General features: G+C 43.1%; 1 protein-coding gene and 2 long non-coding RNA genes across 15 annotated transcripts in view; 1 reads left to right on the forward strand and 2 right to left on the reverse strand.

Moving 5' to 3' along the window:
• The window catches only part of LOC130530196 (uncharacterized), an 8,585-nt gene extending 7,725 nt beyond the window's left edge, over positions 1-860 (reverse strand). Inside the window, exon 1 of the long non-coding RNA XR_008951764.1 lies at positions 555-860. This is a non-coding gene — a long non-coding RNA (uncharacterized LOC130530196). The remainder of the gene's footprint in view (positions 1-554) is intronic.
• cfap74 (cilia and flagella associated protein 74) overlaps positions 1-20,215 on the forward strand; it is a 29,988-nt gene extending 9,773 nt beyond the window's left edge. For 8 of the 13 annotated variants that reach the window (XM_057041137.1, XM_057041136.1, XM_057041135.1 and 5 more), the window contains 25 exons: positions 2,864-2,930; positions 4,045-4,134; positions 4,284-4,448; positions 4,525-4,627; positions 5,200-5,303; positions 5,687-5,809; positions 6,073-6,194; positions 8,703-8,831; positions 12,630-12,717; positions 13,727-13,900; positions 14,797-14,930; positions 15,072-15,312; positions 15,756-15,887; positions 16,030-16,151; positions 16,291-16,425; positions 16,811-16,920; positions 16,997-17,052; positions 17,314-17,433; positions 17,507-17,662; positions 17,772-17,865; positions 18,282-18,436; positions 18,515-18,647; positions 19,158-19,294; positions 19,480-19,614; positions 19,710-20,215. In XM_057041137.1, coding sequence (XP_056897117.1) covers positions 2,864-2,930; positions 4,045-4,134; positions 4,284-4,448; positions 4,525-4,627; positions 5,200-5,303; positions 5,687-5,809; positions 6,073-6,194; positions 8,703-8,831; positions 12,630-12,717; positions 13,727-13,900; positions 14,797-14,930; positions 15,072-15,312; positions 15,756-15,887; positions 16,030-16,151; positions 16,291-16,425; positions 16,811-16,920; positions 16,997-17,052; positions 17,314-17,433; positions 17,507-17,662; positions 17,772-17,865; positions 18,282-18,436; positions 18,515-18,647; positions 19,158-19,294; positions 19,480-19,614; positions 19,710-19,808 — 3,124 coding nt within the window. In that variant the 3' untranslated portion in view covers positions 19,809-20,215. The remainder of the gene's footprint in view (positions 1-2,863; positions 2,931-4,044; positions 4,135-4,283; positions 4,449-4,524; positions 4,628-5,199; positions 5,304-5,686; positions 5,810-6,072; positions 6,195-8,702; positions 8,832-12,629; positions 12,718-13,726; positions 13,901-14,796; positions 14,931-15,071; positions 15,313-15,755; positions 15,888-16,029; positions 16,152-16,290; positions 16,426-16,810; positions 16,921-16,996; positions 17,053-17,313; positions 17,434-17,506; positions 17,663-17,771; positions 17,866-18,281; positions 18,437-18,514; positions 18,648-19,157; positions 19,295-19,479; positions 19,615-19,709) is intronic. The other 5 variants (XM_057041138.1, XM_057041141.1, XM_057041142.1 and 2 more) reach the window with 5 other exon arrangements.
• Positions 14,932-18,442, reverse strand: LOC130530195 (uncharacterized). The gene is made up of 3 exons (XR_008951763.1): positions 17,735-18,442; positions 16,830-17,629; positions 14,932-15,847 (listed from the first exon to the last, which is right to left on the reverse strand). It is a non-coding gene; the product is annotated as an uncharacterized LOC130530195 (long non-coding RNA).
• Positions 20,216-24,892: the final 4,677 nt, after the last annotated feature.

A 24,892-nucleotide genomic window follows, 5' to 3' on the forward strand; every position in this document is an offset into this window, starting at 1 on the left:
CACTCCTGTGCTGGTGTCTCTTCATTTGCTGCCCGGATGCGGAACTAGATTTAAAAATACTTCAGACCCACATGACTCTTACAGGCCAAGCTCCATCACACAGTATCTGGAGGTGCTGTTGGCACCATATCATCCCAACTGGTTACTTTGGCTTCTTAGAATCTCTAAGATCATAGTCACTCGTTCTAAAGTTACCATTCTAGTTATGATAATGCTCATAGAACAGAGTTGTCTAAGCTTAAACACTAGCTGAGCTATGAGGCTGCGGTGTTCTCCACCCCCCCATTCCCTCCTGCTCCTCCTCCTCCATCAAAGATGGTCCCCCAACATGAACCTGGTCCCGCTCAAGGTTTCTTCCTCTTAAAAGGTGCTTTTTTTCCTTGCCACAGTTGCTTGTTTGGGGAGTCAGGCTCTGAGCTTCTGTTAAGCCCCAACAAATAATCTTGATTTTAACAGATGCCACCTTAATAAACCACATGAGCATTTTAACATGAGCGGTTGTGTCAACTTGAAAGCCGATGGTGTGGTCTTGAAATTAAAAGCTGTCCTCCCACCTTTTCATCATCGTACTCGCGGCTCCTCTTTAAAATCTCAGCTCAGTTAGTCTTGTCCCTGGTATCTCCTCTCCCTCTCTCTCTCCCAGCCTGCCAGCAGCCCACAGGCAGCGCAAGCAAAGACGTGTTGTTCTCCAGGTCACTCGCTGTGTATCACGTTCCTTATCAGTGCCTCCATGACGTGACGGGGGCTCTTCATCGCTCTTCTTTCTTTCTGCCTTCCTTCCTGAGGACTCTGCCAGGCTAGAGCTGGGTCAGCTGAAAGCCCCTCGTTGTATCACTAAGCTTTCGTGCAGAACCGCTTGTCTGAACACATCACCTTCTAGTCCTCTGGTCTTATCTTACATGAAGTTAAATTTCACTCTGTTACCATTATACATTCCTAACAGAGGATGCAAACGTGCAGCACAATTCATATTATAACATATCACTCAGTTAACTGGGTAATCTGGTTTTATATAGTGAGTTTTACCCCATGTGTTGATGTAGCCGATATATTTGAGATGTTATACCTTGTATGTAAAATAATGCATTAACACTTAGAATCAGACCAGTTGTGTCTGTTCCCATGGGAGAAAATAAGTTAAATATTATCACAGCAAGGCAGAGAGAACCAGGAACGTACTGGGCTTCTTTACACCAGCCCATGGTTTCCTGTACACCCCCTGAATTTCTAAAAATGGCTTCCCATCCCCCTACACCCCCTCTCAAGCATACATGCATTACGCAGCCATGTCAGAAGAAGCTCTGGGATGTCTTTGCAATCGTGTGACAAAAAACTGCAATCGCTCCGTCAGCACAAGGTTAATAAATATAAAGTCTCTTGTTTTGACTCAGTGTAAATGCTTTACTAGAAGACTTGCATCTGTGGTCTGGTGTGAGATAAAGCTGAACTGTAGATAAAATGGTGGACTCAACAAGCCTCTGAGTCAGAGGGGGGTGGCACACATTGTTAGACTTCATATCTTTTAAAACCGTGTGTGGAAGCTCAGTATTTTAACCTTGAAGTACAGCTAGTTCTCTATCAGTATATAAAAGATAAATACATTTCAAAATGAAATACCAGTCAGGAAAGCAACATGGATTTTTTTGTTCCTGCACAACTACCTTTAGTTATCCTTAGTTATTACTCAATAGCAACATTATTAAATGAGGTAAAACAGGACTGGTGTTTGTGCATAAGTAGCTAACACAACCCACAGATGGTGCTGTCAATGTTGCCACTATTGGATACTAATGACTTTTGTCGTTTTTGGACAAAAGTTCCATCATCTTTGGCCTCTCAACTTGATCTGGGAGTCGGCAAGTCAAGTTATCAAATTAGCCTGTTGTATTAATAACTTTACAGCAATTTTCCCACAAAGCACTGTTTGGACACGTGATTGGTTGCTTTTGGAGTTGCTACTAATTAAGTGTGAGGCTGTTGGACTGAATTATATATGAGTAACTAATTGAGAGGAAACACAGTCCGGCCCATAGACACGTGCGGCCACACTCACTTTCTTTACTACAGCCTCCTCAAATCAATTTGCTGTGTCGTGTGGCCTCATTTGAGAGCTCTATGTAGGGCTCTAGCTGGCGTTTTCAAACACTGTCTCACTCAGCATTTAATCCCAAGTGAACTGCTCTATTTTTCTTCATTTCACACCACCTGTCTCAAAGCTCGGCAAAGATGGTATTGATAAGAAAGATAATTAGCTAAACACAAAAAAAATGTTTGCCGCAGTATGCACAGATTTCAAAGGCATTGTATAGTTTGAGCTGAAGAAGAGCGAGGAGGACAAACGTCCTCAGCGTGTCTGGCTGAGTGCCCGCTGTGGTCGTATTCCTGTGCGTCTGGAGGGGTGGCGAGCTAAACGCATCGGGGCAGCGTTGGCCTCAGTGGAAACGCGCTGTGCGTTACGCACCTGAATTTGAAATAACGCTCCTTTTTTTTGTCTAGAAATAAACCTTTTGCTCTTTGCATGGTCTGCATTACATTAAAATAAGGTTAGACTGGGTGTTTCTCAGGAACAGTGTTGATTTTCAGCTTTGTCTTCCAGGTTTATTCCTCTCACTCTAGATTTGAATTAATCTGTAGCTGTTTATCATATTGCATCTTCCTCTGCAGAGAAATGTGCTTTCTTTATTGATTTTTAACAAATGTTGGGTGGAAATTGGTTTCTGCTGCCAAGCAAAAAGTCACATTGAACATTATACTGTAACAATGTGATATGTAGAAAATCACCATAGAAACAGGATTCTGTGCTCTGCTACTGCGCATCTACAACAATGCAAATGTTTTTGCAACCTTTGTCTTTGTGTTTCAGCTTTAGGCCTCCTGGTCGTTTAGCTGCTGGAATGTCCTGTGAGATGCAGGCTGTTTTTCAACCTACAGTTAGTAGCACCTCATAACTGTACTGCATGACACATGAAAATAATCTCTCTATATTACACTGCTTGGATAATTATGAAAAGTGCAACTAAGATAAAATAACCATCATTACTATTTGATTATGTTATAGTCTTTAACTGAGCTCAAACATGATACACATTTACACTCACTGGCCACTTTATTACTGTTCAGTTGCTTATTAGCACAGATAGCTAATCAGCCAATCACATGGCTGCATTTCAACACATTTGGGCATGTAGACGTGGACAAGTCACCTTCTGAAGTCCAAACCAGCATCAGAATGAGGGAGAAAAGGGATTTAAGTGACTTTGAATGGGGCCTGGTTGTTGGTGCCTGACTGGTCTGAGCGTGTCAGGAACTGCTGGTCTGCTGGGATGTTAACACACAACCATCTCTGGGGTTTATAGAGAATCATCCGAAAAAGAGAAACTACCCAGTGAGCGTCAGTAGTGTGGATGTAAAATAGGCCTTGTTGAGGTGAGATGGGCAGACTGGTTCCAGATGACAGAAAGGCCACAGTGACTCCAATAACCAACCAAGGAATCCAGAACACCTTGGAGAAGATGGGCTGCAGCAGCAGGAGTCCACACCGGTGCCTCCTCTCAGCTAAGAACAGGAAAGTGAGGCTCCAATGCTCACAGACTCACCAAGATTCCCTTGTATCAGTGGGTCAGGCTTCTGATGCTGGTGGTGTAATGGTGGGGGGGGGGGGGGGGAATTTTCTTGACATTATTTCTTGACACTTTGTGATTGAGCGTTGTTTCAACGCTGCAGCCTACCTGAGTATAGTTGTGGACCATGTCCATCCTTTTCTGGAGGTCACTGTACTCCAGTGGCCTCCACAGTCACCAGATCTGCCCCTTTAGGATGTGCTGGAACTGGAGATTTGCATCATAGATGTGCAGCTGACAAGTCTGCAGCGACTGTGTGACGTTCTTATGGCAAGTTTCTGAGAAAGTTGTCCAACACCTTGTTGAACGTACGTCATGAAGACAGTTCTGAAGGCAAAAGGGGTCCAACCATTTAACAACAGCTAATGAAGTGGCCAGTGAGTGCATGTACCACTAACTCTGTGGAACGCTTCTTCATCTGCAGTTTAACAAGGACCTGGAAGGAGATGTTGTGTTTTCCGCAGAAGCTGGTGTCTTCTCTGTTCCCCTCCGATGCACAATAAAGAAATGTGACGTAAGTGAAGTGCTGTAGGCCCACTTGAGCTTTTGATCAAGCTACCGCCGATACATCTGGTATAACCCATAACCCAGAGTCCTTTTCTGTCTTTCTTTATGTACATATTTGCAATACAAACTGTTTAGTTTTTGTTTTTTCCCAACTAGCTTGAAGTTGACAGCCAGTTCATTGACTTCGGAACATACGTGGTGGGCCAGACGACGTCGCGGACTTTCACTTTGGCCAACAAGGGAGCGCTGGCCATCTTTTTCAGCCTGGATACGTCTGCAGCCCTCTTTGGAGAAAGATGTCGGGCCCAGTTGACAACCCAGGTGTGAGCCGCTATTTGACAGGACAGCTTGCGATTTCCTTGAGGTGTGTTTATTAGTTGTGCGTGCGTTCGGGCAGGATGTAGCACGTGATAACCAGACAAGCTCTGTGTCAACGCTACTTGAAGATTCCCAACTAAAGCATGAGGAGCTCCCTGAAGCATTGCTGCAAAAGCAGTCAGGTAAAGAACAACACGAAGCACATACAAGCACGTCTTAGTTCACCTTGCTCTCGCAGTTGGAGACATGGAGGCATCTTCTCTGATCTGAAGGCTTCATCTCAGCACTCAGCACATTTCACCACTGATGTCTCGATAAGGTGTCCAGCCTTCTGCTGATGCTTCATCTGTTTTAGAAAAAGGAGATTTCTTTTTATTTGAGGTTTCTGGAAAAAGGTTGCTTGGTCTCAGCCAAAGCTTTAAGCTGCTGACAATATATGATATTTGGTGTTTGTCTTGTTTTAATAGGTCAAAAAAGGCAATCAAATGTGATGTTTAAAAGAAGACATTTAAATATGCATTATATTACGTGTTAAATGTGTATTTAACTTGTATATGCTTAAGTATATTGACAACACCACTAAAAAAGGGTTTTCTTAGTGGGACTCACTGGTTCTGACTGCTGCAATGAGGTCAAAGGTCATTCACATGTGATTTTACATATTTTTCTTTGTGTGATCATTTTCTGGATGGAGGTTTATCAAGACCAGCCAGTTTAAGAGTGAAAATGATTCAGTTGTCTGTGCATGTTTCAGACGATCCCCTTCCAGAAGATATTCCTGAGACTTGTGCATCAGCCAGAGAAGATGCCCAGATGGACCAGAGCCACTCTGACTGCAGTGACCTAACTCTGGGAAAAGTATGCTTTATATTCCGCTGTAAATATTCACCTCCGTCTCCCAGACTTCTCAGCATTTCCATTACCTCTGCCAACATTAATCATTTTCTAGCAAACCCTCAGATTAGGTGTGAGGTTCAGATTAATGACAATGTTCAGAATGGTGTCACACCAAACTGTTAAATGTGCTATCACGCAGCTCAGGTGACCCTTGACATGAATCCCACCTCACAGAGATAATTATGTGGAACAGAACCAAAGTAATAGTCGGAACTGTTGCCACAAATATTTGCCTCCGGTTGCTCCGATATCGCCTAATGTGACTATTCTGGTGAAGAACCCGAGGTTCCACTTCTGTGCAGAACTGAAACTCCAAATCTTGTCCTATTTGTAATGTTTTTTAGGTGAGAGATGGCGAACTCGGACCTTTTGAAAGCATTAAGCTGAAGGTTATATTTACTCCCACCATCCCAGGAGAGGCCAGACTAAAGTTCTACATCAAATTCTCTGACTCAACCATCAAACCAGTAAGATACAAGATATTTATTGTTTTATTGATGTCAGAGATAAACGCCATTGTCGATTTTTAGCAGCAACAATAGAAATGGCTTTGTAAGGTAACGTTTGCTAAATTTTCGTTAAGTTGATTTCTTTGTACTGCCATTTGGTTTAATATGCTAACTGCTTTTTCACTGGCCTGTTCTTTTTTTAAATGTGTTTGTGAATTTATTCACAACACATTTATTTTAGGGAAATATTTTATGCTTAAAAGGCAAGTTGCTTTTAACAGATACCTATCCACGTGACTGGAGTGGCCGTCACCATCCCCGTGTGGGTGGCTAAACCCAGCGTTGACCTAAGGATCTGCCTCTTTGATCACCTCTATCAAGACATCATCACCGTCCAAAGCAGGTGAGTTCAGAACGTGGGTGAAGCTGTATATTAAAAGTAGCCTATTCATACAAATTTATGTAACCTTCTTTCTGTAAGAAATCCTTAAAGAACTTACACAATACACACCATTAACGTATGTCAATCCTGCAGTAAACATCTAAAGAAGAATTCCACAATAACTGAGATGAACATTTGACTTTTTTGAAAATAAATGACCAGCCAGACTGCACACGTGGATAAACTACCCGAGCAGATGAGTGCCTCGATGAGCACCAGCGCTAAGTTAGCGCTGTTTAGCCTCGCCACTGTTAGAGTTACTCATCTAGCCATCAAACAAGAGGTGGGAATCACGAAAATCCTGCAGTATAGACAGAATCGGCTCAGATTTGATCAGGCCCATCGTCAAAGCTCTTTCCACCATAATGCTTAGACGCATGCCAGAATTCTATGTATTAGCTGATTAATAGTCTTTGACACTATTACCTATTGCTCCAATCCTCTTAGCTCCACATAATAACTTGGGGTAAAAGCAAATCCTTTATGATTATGGATATCATATTTCATGATGAACACACAAAGATAAGGACGCATTAGGGCATTAACGTGCGCAGGCATGTGGTCCGCTTCCCACTGCCTTTGTGCCTTAATATATGTGGAGAAAGTGTGTGGGGATGGGGGATTTGTGACAGCAGCCATCTGGTGCACTGGCAGAGAAGCACATGACGATGACAACACAACAATGACAGCGAGACAATGTAAATGGTGGTCCAAAAAAGGCGTCAACGCAGCAGCAAAACCCTGCGAAATGCAAGTCTGTCTTCAGTAAATGTACAGCGAATATCTTGGCCGTCTTTTTTGGGAAACAATAAGAGTGCCGCTGCTTTCATATATAATTTGTCACTTGTTCCTTTGAGTAGATTAGTAGATATCCGACAAGGCCTTCATAGACTGAGAGATTTTTTGGTTCCGGGAGCGAGAGAGAGCGAGAGAAGTATAATCATAATTGAATATGTCTCTTTTGTCTCTGGGCCAGTAGTTTGAACAGCACTCCAACTACTTGAAAGAACTATGGCCTTAAAATGCTGTGTTCTTTCCCTTGCAAGGCAGTAATTGAAATATTGTGCAACGGAGGGTTGACAGTTGATTTTTGTTTTTTAAATAATGTATTCATCAAACATGCTCTTCCTGCCCATCGGAGGCCATTGAGTTTTCTGTTTTACTTTTCTCTCCGTACCATCGCGGTCCCGTCGGGCCGCCTTGTGTATTGATTTAAGGAATGGGAGGTTTTCCCTGATTTTAGAATTCTTTCATTTTCTGAAGTCAAATATAGCAATGATCAAAAAATGCATTCCAGCCTGTTGCATTTATTTGTCTACAATTATATGAGATGGACAGTTAAACTGCTTTTAAATGGAAACCTGTTACACTTTTTACACGAATGGAACTTTGCTGAGTCCTTCATAGGTGGTTTGAGTGGTCTAATTTGGCCATAATAATTATGGTGCCTCAATATGTGTCTCAGAGACAAACAAAATGAAAATGAGCTCTTGCCTTAAGGGAAACAGCCATCTGGGTTTCTTTCTCCTTCGAACAGAGATGCTCAATTTAAAAGAAAAGTTAATATATAAATAAATAAATAAAGGTCTGTCAATCTACGTTTCTGGAACCTAGTGATCGCTCGCCGTTTGTCTCCTTGAAGTGTGAGATGATCAAATATTATTGCAGGAAACAGATCACCTCCAGCAATCTTCACCCTGTGCTGTGTGTGTAGGCTTTGGTTGGTTCTGTCGGAGAATTCCCAAGGAGAAGAACCATTTATTTCAGATCCTCGGCTATTAGCATGGTTTGTCGCCCCAGGCACAACCATATGTTGGCCATCCTGGAAATGAGGCCACCTGAAAAATGTGGACATGGGTTGAATCACCCTAAAGAAGGCAGTTTGGAGGTGTCGGTCCAAACCACTCCCTGTCCTGGCAGTAAGATGTATGTCCCCATTTTAAAGTTGAATCAAATTCCGTCCTGTGACTCTCCTTTCACTGTAGTAACGCCTGCACATAGAAGCTTAGCATCCTCCCAACACTGAGCAAAGAATAATAATGCTATTTTTTCACATTATCTCATTTTAAATTACAGTGGTGTTGTCACGATTGTCTGATAGCAAAATAACTCAAAGAGGTAAGAATGGATTTAATTACATTTTCAGGAAATTTTGATCATGGGCCAAGAAAGAGAAGTTTGAATTTTGCCAATTTTCCGGCGGTCCCAGGGACTTTGACCTTCGATCTTCCAAAGATCAAAACTAAAGTGCTTTGATCATAAACAAATCAATCTACTATGTTACGTAACCTTGCGCTACTACTGCCTATAGATGTACTATTCTCATGGGGCAAAGCCACAATATGTGGGTAAATGACCTGCTTGCTGGTGGCCTGCTTTTTCTATAGTTGTAGAATATTATAGGCATGTTTTATTGTTCAAAAAACATACAGGAATGCACTCGGTCTGAGAATGCTTTTTGCCTGGCAGGGCCAGCACAACCTTGAAGCTGACCTTTGAAGTGTGCCCAGAACTGAGGAAACACATGAAGATCCTTCCAAAGACCGGCTTCATCCAGGCTCAATCAACCTTTAATGGTCAACTCAAGTTCCTGCCACGGTAAGAAAGGACACAGATGATGACAGTGATAATGGAATCACTGGACCGCAGCTAATGTAATTTAAGACTATAAGTCTGTTCGGATACCGTTGCTCAGGAAAATTGTATTTCACTTTAAAGCACTCTGTAAACTACATATAGGCTCAGTTAATAGGATTGGGTATGAAAATGGACTGTAGTCTGTCTCTAACCCAAACATTGGTGTGTGTTCTGCCCTGAAAAGAGCTAGTTTGGGTTATTTTCATATCATTTAATAATTTGCATGTCACGAAAAGGAGACAGCAGATCTGCAGAAGGACAGAGACTTTTAGGGTCCAAATCTCACCACATTGTATGTCAAATATGGCATTATAACACGGATACATGGCTACATCCAGAAAAAGTGTCACACTGAAGACGCAAAGAAAAACAAGGAGCAGCAGAAGGTGACAGTTAAGGCCAGTGGCATCGGCATTTCTAGATGACAGCAATGGGGATTAAACCTCCTCATATACTGCTATTACCTATACTGTGTGAGTGATACTGCTTTTATTCCTAGACACAATCAAATACATCAGGTAGATCATGACACTTGGTGTTCAGAGGTCGGGAAAATGTCATCGCCCAAATAATTATGCACCTGACTATAGATTAACAACAGATGTATTTGCTAGTTAGCCATTAAATGTATAGTTTTATCACTGGTGTACAAATCAAATATGGAGGTCAAAACTCAATAGGTGTTAAATTTAGTAATTGCTACATCCTGAGGGTGGTGGCGATGTGTTGTAATGACTTTGATGAAGATGCTAATTCTGTGTACAACAGCTCTGTATTTAGATGGAGAGGCAGAGGTTGAACTGCAGCATGAACGCCAAGAGAGCTGACAGGGGACCCCAGGCCAAATATGAGAGGCGTGAAGTATGTTAAACTCAGCGTGGGCACTAGCATTCATCTGCCCGTCCTCCTTGGTTTTTCCCTGCTGCCTGTCCAGCAGCTTTCTATCAATCCTTTCAGTTAATATTGATAGAGTCTGGAAACACGAGTGCAGGTTCCACAAAAGACGGGGGGCACAGAGCGGTCATCATTCAGATGGGGGGAATAAAAAGATGTTTGTAATCTGCCTTAGTGAATGAGCAGGGGTTTTAATGCAGGGATTAGAGTAGCGTATTACTCATGTTGCTGCTGAGAGGAGGCAGCGTTCACAGACATTAACACAGCCACAGGCCTCACCCCCTCTTTACTCTCTTTGTCACACTTTAGCTCTGTCTCCCTTCCACTTCTGTTGTGTTCTCCCACTCACACATTTATCTATTTCTCATCCTTTTACTTCTGTACTTAACTGCATTTCTTTGTTTTTTTTCTTACTGTTTAGTCCCAGTGGGCAGGTTATTACTGTAACCATAATTCCTTTGAATTATAGTGACGCCGACAAACAAAGTGGATGATAAATATCACCTTTTACCAAAAGGGTTCAGGGTTGAGGTCTGGAGGAAAGATGAAAATGTGAAGTGATATCAGTACTGAGGGTTCCATATTTTTATTCATTTGTAAGGTCTCATATATATAAAGCTCAGTTATTCCAGAACTGACCTAAGGTCACGATTAGTATTCTCCGAAAGGGCAAATTCACAGTTGTAATCGGTGGTAAATATATAACCAAATAAAAAAAAAATAGAAAGGCATTTTGCAAACCCGCAATTTTCAAGCGTCTCGGTTAAATCTCACTTGAAATTCTGCGGATTTTCAAGAGGCCTCCCTTTGTTTGGTGCAATGGCAGCGTGTCATTGGAGCCGGCGCTGCCAAGTTCCCTGGGCCAGAGTCTGTGACTGGATTTCCAAATCCTCATTAGAAGCGTTGTTCTGTTACTCATCCATGCAAACACACACTTAAATCCAAATTCCGAAATGACTCACGCCTCCAGGCTTCATGCAGGTATTTGTGTCTTGCTTCTAAAAGCGGGCGAACGCACGCTTGCTTCCTGTTAATTCTGTCTGCCCACATTCTTAACCATATTCCCTTTCCTCCATCCCTCTTTGCTTGTCTTCCTCCACTTTCATTTGTCACTAGCCAACCCACATCCTTCTCTCCCATTTTCGACGAATTGTTCCATAACCTACATCATCCTCGTTTGCACATTTTTTTTTATCAGTTCTTCATCATGATGGCATAAATTATGTGCCTTAACCGGTGTTTGGAAGAGGGCATAATGCTGTTTTAACAAGATTACATATAACAAACTAGACTGTCAGTGTAATCAGAAGGGACAGGGATTACCGTGTTACTATTAGGAGAAAACAATCGCAACGTTCGACATTTGATAAATAAGTACCATCGTTTCAGCAGTCATCCGGATGCATTTGGGAAGGCTAGAGGAGACCTAGAGTCTGATAACAAGATCATTAGGACTGGAGAGCTTGAATATATACAAGTGTAATCTCGAAGCATGTTCCCGCTCCGTTAGTTCCGCCTGATCAAAGGGAGATTACAAGGATGATTTACTCCAGATTAGACCAAACAGCCCTGTCATTACTTTCACTGCCGGTTCAGTGTCAGCAACAGTAGTGATGTAAATAAACAGTATAGGGTAAATGGGGTTTTATCTGATTTATTTAACCGATTTCTGATTTTATTTTATTTTTAAATCCCTCATCCCTAATCCCTTTACCTTTTATCACTTATTTGCTACATTTCATGGATTATTGAAATGCTTTTTTTCATTTTTATTTACTTTTTGGTATTTAAACTGTGGGAGATCCTTGTGATCTGTTTTCCCCAGAGAAAGCTGAACTTTTCTGTCACTCCAGCGCCACAGATTTTATTCAATTCTATAAAATTCTCTGTCTTCTTCACTGATGGCAGATGTGGAGCATTAGTTTTTTTGGTCCAGGCTGTGGGAGGGGGGTCTAACTCCAGAGAAAACATGCACACAAGAGAATCTGCGCGCTAACAAACTGAGATCTCATCCATCCGCACAATTCTTTTGAGCATATGGGGCTGGCGGCATCCCACCATGTTTTCCACTCTGCCCTGCCAAGCTAATTCAAGAGTGACTCTCCAGCAGTGATTCTATTTGCAGGCAGAACACCAGCGCTGCCTTAAATAACCCGTCTGTGCTCATTGGTCAAACTGTGCTGGAAAATGACTGTTGGTGTTTGTTAATGCTGCGATTTGAATTTTACTTTCGGAGGAAAAAAATGAACCAGAGATCGTCAGATACAGATTGACTTGCATTGGAAGCCTGACTTTTACATCATCAATAGTCCAGAAAGGCGACCTTCAAGGCGATATGCAGTGTAGATGAGAAATGAAAGTCAGAAAGAGATGATGGGGAAACGAGTGGTGGGGTTGGATCGAAACATTTGATCACTGTTTACATAATGATAATAAACACACGCGGAGTGAATATGCACAGTCCATGGAACTGTATACTAAGAACTGGAGTTTTACATAAGCCTCTGCATAACTACTGGGCCACTTTGAATCATACTTGCATCTCTCATCACCATGGCTACAACCCACGTTGATGTGGAGGCGTGATCTCCATCACTCTCCTGTTTTCCCTGGCGAGTCAACCCTCCCCCCCCACCCCCCCAGTAGTTAAAGCAAAACGTCCTCGGGGTCTGAATCTGCTGCATGTGGCCGTTCAATGTTTTTATCTGTGGTACTGATGGAAGTCAGCAACCTTTACAGACCCTGTTGCAAATAGGTGTTAATTATCAAAAATCCTGACTGGTGCATATTATTCATGAACCCAAATACGGAGAAATGCTTCAACTTGTGTTCTCACGCTCTAACTGTGTTCCGCCTCTCTTGCAGAAGCTCTTTATCCAAAGATGCCCACAAGTATTTCGACGCAGATACGGGGGTTCTGGAAGTCCCGGTGGTGCTGCAAATTGCAGGACAGGTCTGCTTTATATGATATTATATAGTTTACTTACAGTAAATCCTCCTGTACTGGTTGTGTATACATCCGCCATGGCACAGGGCAGCATCTGCCCTATTTTATCTCTGAGAGAAGCAGCTGAAGGTTGTAACCTAGTTTACCGATAACATGCTAAAATTAATTCCCATCCCTTAGGCCTGGTTACTAATAAGTCAAGCATAAATGTTATCCTATAGCTGCATATCCTTTCAGACCCTGTTTATTCCTTTGTTTTTTATTTCATGTTATTTTTAAAATGTTATTTAAAAAAAAATAATCACACAGCACACAGATTATAATGCATACAGGAGATGCTGGTGGGAGAGTGGTCACTCTACAACAAAGGTCAGCGGTTCAAGTCCCTCATGTCCAAGTGTCCAAAGGTCCGAAGTGCACTATAGCACATAAACAGAAACCGAACAAATATTAGTCAGTCAAATATTCAGACAGCAAAGTTGTATCACTGAAATCAACTGAGCAGCAGCAGCAGCGTTATTAAAAGAAGAAAAAGACAGACAAGCGGATATTTGTGTTGCATTGATGCCGGTCCGCTTTCACGCTCATTCCAAATCTGTCAGTCTGCCAAATTGTCACCTTCCTCTCCACCCTCCATCAACTCCTAATTCCCTGTCTCTCCAAGGACACAAGAGGGAAGCAGGGCCCTGACAAGGAGCCAAAGACCTGGCCAGGATGCTCCTGTGGTGCACAAAAGCTGTTGCTGCCATCCCCAAGCTCACAGTTCCTGGCAATAATCTCTCTCTCCCTCTCCCTCTCTCTCTCCCTCTCTCTCTCTCTCTCTCTCTCTCTCTAATTTGGTTATAAATCTGATAAAAAATCTTGGTTTTTGGAGTAGTCAACACACTGCTGACATTTTATAAGAGCCAGTAAAACCTTTTGTCAATAAAATGGAGCGATAAAGCAAAGACCAACGGTAATTGTTTGTGTCTCCAACAAAAGACCGACAAAAGAGGATTCTTGCTTGTGGTTTCAGGTGAAGCCTGTCCAGTTCATCGTTAACGCCATCGTCACCACATCAGACCTGCAGTTCGACCTCTCAGAGGTTGACTTTGGCGACTGTTCCATTTACTACCCGGTGGAAAAGAGCGTTGGCCTCACCAACCTGTCTCTGCTGCCTCAGGAGTTTGGATTTGTGGGCGTTCCAGAGGTACTGGACATCACAGATCATAATAAACCAGCTGGGCTCCACAAGATACTGAAAACCAGACTGAAACTGAACTAAAAAGGCCCAGGGATACCAGTTGATTTCAGTTTTCCTGAATGATTCTTTTTATTTCAGCGGTGTGCTAATGATGTCCGTAACTATGGCAGCACCAGCCAGTACCTGCACACTCAGGCTGTTTCCAGGGAACACACACATAGATGCGCCATCGTAGTCTGAACATGTAAAAATGTTCACAGTCACGTGTGCTTCCTCAGTGGGCAGATGGCATCAGATGATCATTTATTATCTGACTTTTTTGGGGTTTAAACTTTATTTGAATCGTATTTTAAGCAGTTGTGTGTGTGTCTGTGTGTGTCAGTTCTCAAAGCGTCGAAAATATGTTCTTAAAAAACCTTCAACCAGCTTCGTGTGCGTGACAGGCGCTGTTTCTATGGTGACCGTTTTCAGGAGCGCGGATGGTAACTTTCTTAACATGGATGCAAAAACTTTACATTTTCTCCTTTAAATGACTGCAACTAATTATTAGTTATAGACTAAAAAATGTTTGTTTAAAAGAATAAAATAAAACAACAGCAAGTTGACGCAGACCCGGTGGTGTAGCAGCAGCTGCTCCTGGTGCTGCGTGGGTTAAAAAGAATCTAATCAGCGCCGCTATGCAAATAGCAGTCAGTGTTCTTCAGGCTGCACTTTTGTTAAACCCTTTAAAATCCTTCATGTTTTTTTTATCGTATTGTACAGCCGGTCACATATTTACATATAAGGATACGGAAAAATTCGACCCGACCTTTTTTAAGTGCACTGCTGCTTAAGTTGTTTTAATGAAAATGTAAAGTATGTTTACGTAAACTGGATGTCAGCTCTGTTGTTGTCTTCTGTAGTGTATAGACGTCCAGCCCAATGATGGATTTGGAACTCTGCTCCCGCAAGAAACCCTGAGGTTTGACCTGATCTTCTGTCCCACTGTGGACAAAGACTACAGTTTCCAACTCACCTGCAAATCAGAATATAACAGGTTCGCCTTATGTTTTGTTTATTGTCTCATGCGCATGAAAGGGAAATAACAAATTAAAGATCAAAATGTGATGCCTGTCAGAGTCCACATTGTTAAATCCAAGGCAACAGTATAACGGAACAGTTTCTTCTTCTCTACCAGAGATTTCCGACTGTCTTGTCGGGGGACAGGCGTCCACCCACCTTTAGAGCTGTCCCACTCTCTGGTTCAGTTCGGGGATACAGCAGTCGGCGACTGCTCAAGCTCTGTACTTTTCCTCACTAACCATGAAGTAACCAAGGGCAAGGTGACCCCTGTGCCACCCAGGCTGTTCTCCTTCGCTCTTCCTGGTGATTGTGAAATCAGCATTAGTCCTGCTGCAGGCAGACTGCAGCCCGGAGAGGTAAAGCAACACTCGTGATGTTTCAGAGTGCTTGAGGCTCATTGATAGGGTTTATTAGGATGATGTGACACCATTTCTACAGCAGACATTTGGTCCGTATTCTGACTTTGTTAAAAACAGGATAGTCCCCATGATATATTCCCAGCTCTACTGTTCGTACTTCTCATCTTAATCCAAAATTAACAGATAAAGTACATTTGAGAGCTTTTCTCATTGGCATAATGAAGTCTGCTCATTGCAGATAGTTTTATAGGGGATTACTGCCCTCTAGTGGACACCAGTCATAAGTGAACGTATTTATTAAAAGTCGCAAAGTATTTCCTCCTACTTTAACATTAAGAAGGAGTTTACGTGGAATATAACCAATGAAGAAGTACAGTAAGTTGAATGAATTTACTATTACAGGAATGTAATTTATTCCTGATGAATGTCCTTTGAACCAGAGAAGTCCGATCCTGGTGACCTTTAGGCCCGCACTGTCGGATCAAGCCATCAGAGACGAGGCCCAGCGTCTTCTCCAGCGAGAGATGTCACTCTGTGAGGAGGAAATGGACAAGAAGAAGCTTGAAGTGAAGGTATGAATTATCCGATCACCTCATCCTGGAGGTTTTTGCTACTAAAGAGGTTTTACATATAAGATGTTTCCATTTTCATTGGTGCATATTTGTCCCAAACTCATTTGATTGTTTGCTTTGTTCGCCTGTACAAACTACAAAGAAGACCATGGTGATAAGGAAAGGAAAGAGGGCCCCTGTGTCCCCAAAGGACGGCATCATGTCAAGCATCCCACAGACAGACCAGCAAACTGAGTTATTAAATCCTGCTGACATACAACCAGGGTAGGAGGTCTTGTTATTGTTGTTGTCCCTAATGGCTGTCATCAAGTCACCGCGCGTAGTACCATCTCACCAAAGGAAGCGTTTTAATGGGAAGTGGGAGAGGAGAGTTTGTTCACTGGTTTGATTCATTTCCTTTAAGATCATGGCTGTATGAAGAGGCCAGGACCACGCTGCTGTGTCATTTCCCACAGTGTTTCAACGAGTACATTGTTCCCTGCTTCGTGTCTGATGGAATTCCTCCAGAGGAAGACTTACAGGAGCCGCCACCATGGAGGTATCCTCCTTAATGGTCCTGGTTGATTGAAGGCCTTTGCAGGTTGTTAACACATTATCAGGCATCACAGCATGAAGAACCAACTGAGGCAGTTATTCCGGCTTCATGCACACACCACATCCCCAACGGGGGTAACTTCTAAATCACCAATTAATGTCTCTAGTAATTTAGCAGTGCGTCTTCCCGTGTTTTGGAAGCAATGCTGACGCCACACGTGTGTCTTGCTATATTTTAAACATTGTTTAAAAAAATCCTTGCTGTTATTTGTGTAATCACTCTTTTGATATTCTTTAAAATCACTTAAATAAAAGCAAATGTTACATCGAGCCACCGTGTGTTTTGGAAGAAGACGGCCGTTGGAGTTGACTGATCAGTGTTTCCACAGTCACATCAACACACTTTACCTGAAGATGTGGTGTCCTGCTGTGAGACCCCCGCTCGTGGTGACGTCCAACATCCCACACAATACTGTAGACTTCGATCGGGTGATAGTGGGTGAGTGTCATCCTCAAAAACATGAGACTTGTTTGTGTTTTCTATCCCTTCTTGACTTTGTCACTTTCATTTCCAGGAGAAAAAGTTATCAAGAGGATGACAATTCAGAACATTTGCCAGGACTCTTTAGATGTATCCTCAACAAGGCCGTAGAAGAGTATATGGACATACTTTAGCTTTAGTCTTCAGGCTATACTGTGTGAAACAAGGCAAAACTTCCAACCTACAATTACTCTTGCAGTTTTACTTTGTTTTGTTTTTTACCAATTTACACTAGTTGTTGTCACAGATTAGAAGTAATCCAGGGTAGTGCATGGTTACCCTAAAGTGGCAGTGCTGTTATTGAGGTTGAAACTATGCACAGGTTTTCCTTGACAATTGAAAATCAACAAGCTCAGGTCATCTCTCTTGGACTTAAATGGCAGTTTTTCCCTTCTAAATGCGCTGAGATGCTTAAAACCTGGACAAAAACACACCCTGGTGCTGGCCTTCAGACCATCTCAGGAGAAAAAGGTCAGTAAATCTACCTTTCACATCAACAATTCAAGTAAAAATGGAGTAAAAGTATTTGTCTTTTGCGTTCTAGTACTGTGAAAGGCTGGACGTGTACGCTCAAACAATGACCTTAGCGGTGGTGCTGCAGGGGGAGGGCGTGGTTCCTGCTGTCACCTGTTCTCATCAAGGTGGGATCCTCGACTTTGGTTATGTTCTGGAGAAGGAGAGCACATCGCAGGTCCTGAAGGTCAGGCCACATCTCTGCCTACAACCTTCACATCCAGCTGATTCACTTGATTACTGATGTGTGCTGCATTACTGATTATTGCTAAAGTGTTGTCCGGGTTTTCCTGCAGCTGCAGAACGGCTCATTGGTGACAGTGGGCTTCAGGGTGCAGCTGGCCAGCCTCTGCCCCTCCTTGTCTGAGGATGAAGCCGACTCTGTGACAGGTGCCAAGACCAAACGCAACATTAACCAGTTCCTCTCAACATCACAGGCTGAAACTAGAACACAATAAATGCTCTTGGCTCCATACTCGATATAGATATCGTCTCTCTCGAAACAGCCGGACTAAGTTTCTCAAATTTAACAGAATTCATTGAATTTCAAATGCCCTTATTTTATATCGTGGTTATTATTTTATACAATTAAACATTTTTTACAACATAAGTAGAGAGTCCCACTTTAATTTGGAACAGATACCAGCATACTGTACCCTCTATCGTGTAAAAGAATTAAAGTTTTGTGGTTATTTTGCTGCTGTTGATTTAAAGAAAATTCTAAAATGAATCAGTTCATCAATCCTTTAAAGGTTGGGGCGAATGCGATACTGATACAATGAAACTTTGGTCTCTGTGTCCCAAAGGAACCCAGAATTACAGCGGGATGGGCGTGTTCAGTGTGTCGCCAGCAGAGGGCAGCATTTCCCCAGAACAGAGCGTGGACGTCGTGATCTCGTTTCAGCCTGACCATCCCTCTGTGAACTACCGAGACAGACTTTCTATAAAGCTCAGGAACCAGGTCAGGAACCAGCACCTACGTCACACCACGTGCAATCCTCAAACACCTCATAAAACATGTGCCATGTCTGTCTCCCAGATGGATGTGTGTGTGATGGATCTGAGGGGTGCAGCTTCTTCCCATAACATGTATCTGTATGGGGGGGACCCACTGAAAGCCCCCGCTGAATCGCTCCTCCCACCACTGATTAGCAGCCAGTTTCAGCTCACAGGTATTGTGTTAAACTGTAAGCTCTGGTCCCAATAAATGTAATTTTAATCTCATTTGTAGAGAGTTTGGTGAAATCTGATGGTGCTGTTTGTTCCTGCTGTCATTAAGATTGAATGAACGAGTTGGACCAATGAAAATATTTAATGATGTATAATAAATAACTGGCACCAAGCACAGATCTGAGCACTGATTCATGTATCGCGTGTCTCTATTATCGGAACACACTTATTAAGATTAAGATTAAGATGTACTTTATTCATCCCAGTGAGGAAATTGAATTGTAGTAGCAACCTATACAAAGTATAGAAACAGAATAAATAAATACAGATAAGATTAGAACGTTAAAGCATATATACAGCATATATTATAAGCATATATATGAACCATGAATCAAGGGGTGGTCAGTGAGGTGACAAGGATTCAGGAAAAAGAACATAATTCCCGACTTCCATTCCTGACCCAGCTGCATAAAGAGCATTTGCACCACAGCTAATGGCTCCTCCTGTGTTAGCAGAGGCAGCAGTGATGGGGAAGGCCCCCGTGCCCATTCTGGTGACTCTGTGGGCCAGATACAGCGCAGGAGTCCTCATACCCGCAGTGCGACAGCTGCAACTGGGCTGCATCAGCTCCTCCCAGTTTAGTGAGAAGGTAAGCTGATAGTGAGTCCAGTTATGCATGCAGATGAGGTTTTCATAACTACATGAAACTACAGATTTCTGTTTCATGGATCCGTTCAAACCTAAAAATCGTTCTACAAACTGGCCGAAGAGCAGACCCAAACTTTTCCTAATCCCGTAGGGAAATGAAAGTCTTCCTAATGCGTTCTTTCACAGGGTGGGGAGTTTTTGTGGGATGACGTAGCATCACTGCAGGAGCTTGGCTTTAGTCTGCAGCCCAGTAAAGGCACCATAGAACCGGGCCAAAAACACACTGTCAGTATCACATGGACCCCCAACAGAGGATACAAGGTGGGGAACAGGGCAACTGTTGTTCTGTTCTTGGAGTTCACCTGGAAGTTCAAAAGAAAATGGTGAACCTGCGTGTGCGCGTGTGTGTGTTTCAGCCCTTTGAGGTGGTGCAGACGTGTGTGTCGGTTTGGCTGAAAGGAGCTCAGACGAGCGTTTACAGAGTCACCCTGATGGCGCTGGTCTCCAACACCTGAACCTTGGCCTGCGAGACATTTATTCATCCATTTCTATTAAATCCGAAAGGTTTGAAAGTGGTCCTCAGTGAGTGAGATGTCAATCTAATGAAATAGACCTTCATATTAACATGAAGGGATATTTATCTTTTTATCCACTAGTACAGTTTGATGGTTTACCAAGATGTGCACGGACTTGGAGGGTGATTAACCAGTGACAGAGGAGAACAGAAGATTTGTTGCTGGTTATTATGTATATTTGCTGTTTTCTTTTTTATGCCAACATTCTCTCATTCATCCTGTTTTTAGTGTTCTGTTATTTCTATTTCTGAGGTGAATGTTATTATTGTTATTACTGCTACAGCTTTATTATACAAACTGTATGTGGTGAACCTATATGGTGATCTCAATAAATACGAGTGTCATCAGTTGTGGTCATTGTGATCCATCCTGTTATACAGGGTTAGTGTGCGTCTGCGGCTCTTCTCAGGTAAACAGGAAAACCATGTTTCCTGTCGTCAGAGGGGAGAGGCTAAAATGACCGTCCTGACGCTGTTGTTGAGATACACATCTGTGTTCTTTCTTTTTGCTTAAATTCAATCAGTTTTGGCTGCCAGATTCTGCTGTTTTGGCCCTTTTTTTAAAGAAATCTTGTATTATCCTCTCCCCAAGTTTCGACCTATTTCCTACCTCTGTCTATTCGCTACTGTGTGTTTGTACCATGTGGGTTCTTCCCACCCTCCTGCCACCGGGACACACCATGGCCTAGCAATGCATCTTCTCTACCAAGAAGTTGTCTCACTGGAGATGATTCAGGACGACAGTGATGATGAAGAAAATGTCAAAGAACAGCCAGAACACAATAAGGTGACATATCCCTCAGAACACAACGGACAAAATCACCCACGCTGCTACTGCTGCATGGAGTGGGAGGAGTAGTAAAGAGGAAAGGGGGATGGGGGAGTGGGAGGGGAGGGGAGGGGAGGGGAAGGGGAGGGACGGGGAGGGCAGAGGGGAGGGGAGAGGAGAGGAGAGAGGAGAGGAGAGGAGGGGAGGGGAGGGGGGAGGAGAGGGAGAGGAGAGGAGAGGAGAGAGGAGAGGAGAGGAGAGGAGAGGAGGATTAGGAGAGCGAGAGGAGGGGAGAGTAGAGGAGAGGGGAGGGGAGGGGGGGAGGGGAGGAGGGGAGGGGAGAGGAGAGGAGAGGAGAGGAGAGAGGAGAGGGAGAGGAGAGGAGAGGAGAGGAGAGGAGGAGGAGGAGGAGGGGAGGGGAGGGAGGGGAGGGAGAGGAGAGGAGAGGAGAGGAGAGGAGAGGAGAGGAGAGAGGGAGGAGAGGAGAGGAGAGGAGAGGGAGGGGAAGGGTAGGGGAGAGGAGAGGAGAGGGGAGGAGAGAGAGGAGAGGAGAGGAGAGGGGGAGGGGATGGGAGGGGAGGGGAGGGGAGGGGAGGGGAGGGGAGGGGGGAGGAGAGGAGAGAGAGGAGAGGAGAGTTTTATCTCCCGTTGTTTCCATGGCGCATCAACCTAGCATTTTGAGCCTGTCAACTATTTATTTAACATGAAAGGACATTATACATTGTACATTTGATACATTGGGACTTGTAGCTGACCTATGATTTTAATTGTAAATAGTGTTTAACTGTTGCATAGTTGTACTGTAAAGTGTCCTTGGGTGTCTTGAAAGGCGCTTTGAAATAAAATCTATTATTATTATTATTTATCGTTTGAAAAACAGTGCACGTGGACAAGGGCAGCTTCAAAGTGATCAAAGTAACTTATCAAAGCAGTGTTGAGAAAACCTGGGATGCAGAAGGGAGCGATGACCATACTAAAAAACAGTGGAAATGGTGATAACTAGCCATAGTGAAGAAAGTCTTCCAATAAGCCTTTAAACCTTAAGTCTCTCTTTGTGCATTTGTCAGTGCATAAAAAGATCAAAACAACCTATTATGCAGAGCTGCACAAAGCAAAGCAGTATATTTAAAGTAGAGCAATATGTGTATTAATACAAGTATTAATGCAACAAATTATTAGTAGCTATTTCCTGAAGTCAAAAAAACGATCCAGCTCACCCGAAACTGTATGTTACCTTTTTCAGAAGAGTGTGTGTGTGTCAGCCTATTATTTTATCCATTTTATCCATAACAACCTGATTGTTTTTGATTCTTCTAGAACATGGTGGGAGACGAGGAACTGCGGATTAATTTCCTGGCACTTGATGGAAACCGAACTAAAAAAAGTGAACAGAGGATTAAAAAAAAAGGCGAAATAATCCGTGAAAAACAGAAACAGTCCGAACCTTGTCAAATCTGCATAAACACTCAGAAAGAAAATTCTTACTACTGGTGAGTCAAAGCAGAAATTTTGTCACAATGTCGCTATGCCAGTTCCAGTACATGTGTATTGGGCGAGACACCACTTTGATCCTAATATTAACTTTAATTCGTCAACAACCCTGCTCCTCCTGTTTTTAAAAACATCTTACAGTGGATTAATTGAGTCCTACCAAGCAAAAATCAAGGAAGGTGAAGAAAAGGCCACCGAACTCAGCAATCGCCTAATCGAGAAGGATGCGGAGATTGAAGAACTGAAGCAGAAAGCGTCCGAGTATCAGTTGAAGATCGTAGGTATAGTAGCGTTGGCAGTTGACGGATGGTTCCACGTGACAGCTTCATTATGACTCATCTGGTTTCTCTCTTCGCTGGGGAAGAGTTGGGAGGAGTTTCAGTATCTGATAAGATCACTGGGCTGGCCAAGAAAAACAAGCAACTGTGTGTCGAAGTTGAAAAAGAAAAGACTAAATGCAGACAAAGCAACACCAGAATCCAGGCACTTGAGAAACAGGTCCAATTTTTAATTTTTTTTGGTTTTATGGTTCACACAGTTTTAAGTGACAAATATTATCAATGAAATAACAATAATAACAAAACCTTTTTTTTTGTAGTTGTCCACCCTGAAAAGGATTCCACCAAAACCCCAACAATCAAACTCTACCGATTGTTGCAAGGTAATCACAATGCTTTTAAACGGCACCAGCTTTGCCAGTTTTAAACGTGTAACACCGAGGTTGATTGTTTTACAAACATACAGGAGAGAGAGACGGTGAGACTGCTGCAGGAAAGATTAGCTGCTTCTGAGCTGAAAGCATCAGAGCAGCGCAACAAAATCCAGTTCCTCCAAAAGGAGCTGAAAGTTGCTCACAAGGTTGGTCTTTGTTTTTCTACCCTGCTGCCTGTTGTTGTCCTGTGATTCAACTTAAACTAAACTGTGGTTGCGGCAGGTTGTTATCAGTGAAGTAGGAAAGGACATCCCTTTCCAGAAACTGTTGAACTGCCCAGTGGGCTTTAAAGGACGCGCAGAAGAGATGCAAACTCTCAAGTTAAAGGTGCGTTAACACAATTTTATTCTACGCACACTATGTAACAATACAAATATCCTGGAGAGGATGAAAAGATGCAGTAACCAAAATTCAACATTCGCCGAACGGTCTTGTGCAACAAATAGGTGCAACAGCTGGAGAAGAGGCTGAAAGAGAGGACTGACCAGGAAGAGACCGGTGTCCCGCCTGTCAGAGGGAAATGGACCACTGTGAACAATCCTCACGAGGAGAGGTACAAGAGCAAACTCGAAGGCATTCAGAAAGAAAGGAGGGCGGCCATTGAGGTAAGCCGGGAATTCTTACCAATTTTTGTCATTTGCTCTAAAGATTATAACCGCCAGAAACAACACACCCGTAGAATAGATCCTCAAATGAGCCCATTAAAAAGTCTAGTCTAGCGTGCTCACATTCACTCCAGTAGAGACGGCTTCCTAAGCAGTCTAAGTGGGGTTGTGTCTCTACCATAAGAATTGTAGAGGAAGTTCGGTGGGCATCTGCTAATGTGCCCCGACTGTTTTCCTTCCACATGTGCAACTGTAGAAGCTGTCGGCAGATTTTGAAGCCCTCAAGACCGAGTACAACAAGCTGAAGCAGATCACTGACATCTCCAGAGCCAGAAATATGTGTTTGACAAGGGAAATGAAGACCCTGACGAGCCAACTGAGCGCACTCAGGGTGAAGAGTGAACACGATGATGAGCTGGTGGAGGTCTTGATAGTAAGTAATTACAACTGCATTTATGTTTACAAAAACCATTAAAAACACTCAAAGTATTTTGAACAAATTCTGCCTGAGTGTAGTCCTCAAGAGTTGTTATCTCTGGGTCCCTGAGACAAATCTTATTTATTTATTGCTGTATCTTTTTTCCTTCCACAGAATCAGGAAAAACATCTGCGGGAGCTGCTGATAAAAGCCAACAAAAAAAATTCTGAGCAAAAAGATGTAGTAGTCCGACCGGCACACACGCCCATAAACGAGGAGCAACCAATCAACATTGAGCAGGGATGAAGGAGACGGAACAGAATGAAGGAAACGGTTTGTTGGGAATGGTTTAAAAAGACCATGGGAAATATTCAAATAGGAGTCAGCGAGTTTGATGGGGGATGGCCTCCCACTGCTTCGGCAGCACCGCCAGCCAAGTTTCAGAGACTCCACATATACCAAGATTCCATTAAGTGTGAATGTAGCTGTGTCTATTTAAACAATAATGGATTTAAACATGTCTTTCTCATGGAAATATTGTTCTTTGCCAGTGGATTTCAATCAATCAGTCTTTATTTATATCGCATCTGTTACAATCAAAATTGTCTCTAGGCGCTTTCCAGAATCCCAGGGCCTGACCCCCAACAAGCAACAGTGGCAAGGAAAAACTCCCCTTTAACAGGAAGAAACCTTGAGCAGGACCAGGCTCATGTAGGGGGACCCTCCTGCTGATGGGGGGGCTGGGTAGAGAGAGAGGAGAAGGGGGAGGACAGGTAGAGGAGAGAGTAGGCAGAGATCAGGGAAATACATTAATTATAACAAACTGCTGGTATGAGAAGAGTGGGTCAGCAGGGTCAGAGGTCAGTAGGTCAGCATACAGCTATAAAGGCGGTGATAAATGTAGATGGATACGGGGGGGGGGGGAGCAGAGAAACAAGAAATAACTTCACTGATCTGCTCGATGAGGAGGAGAGGGAGAGGATAATAACTGGAACTACATAATTACTGACAATAAGCTTTTTCAAAGCAG

The sequence above is a fragment of the Takifugu flavidus genome, chromosome 8 (genome assembly GCF_003711565.1).
Source record: "Takifugu flavidus isolate HTHZ2018 chromosome 8, ASM371156v2, whole genome shotgun sequence".
Classification (NCBI taxonomy): domain Eukaryota; kingdom Metazoa; phylum Chordata; class Actinopteri; order Tetraodontiformes; family Tetraodontidae; genus Takifugu; species Takifugu flavidus.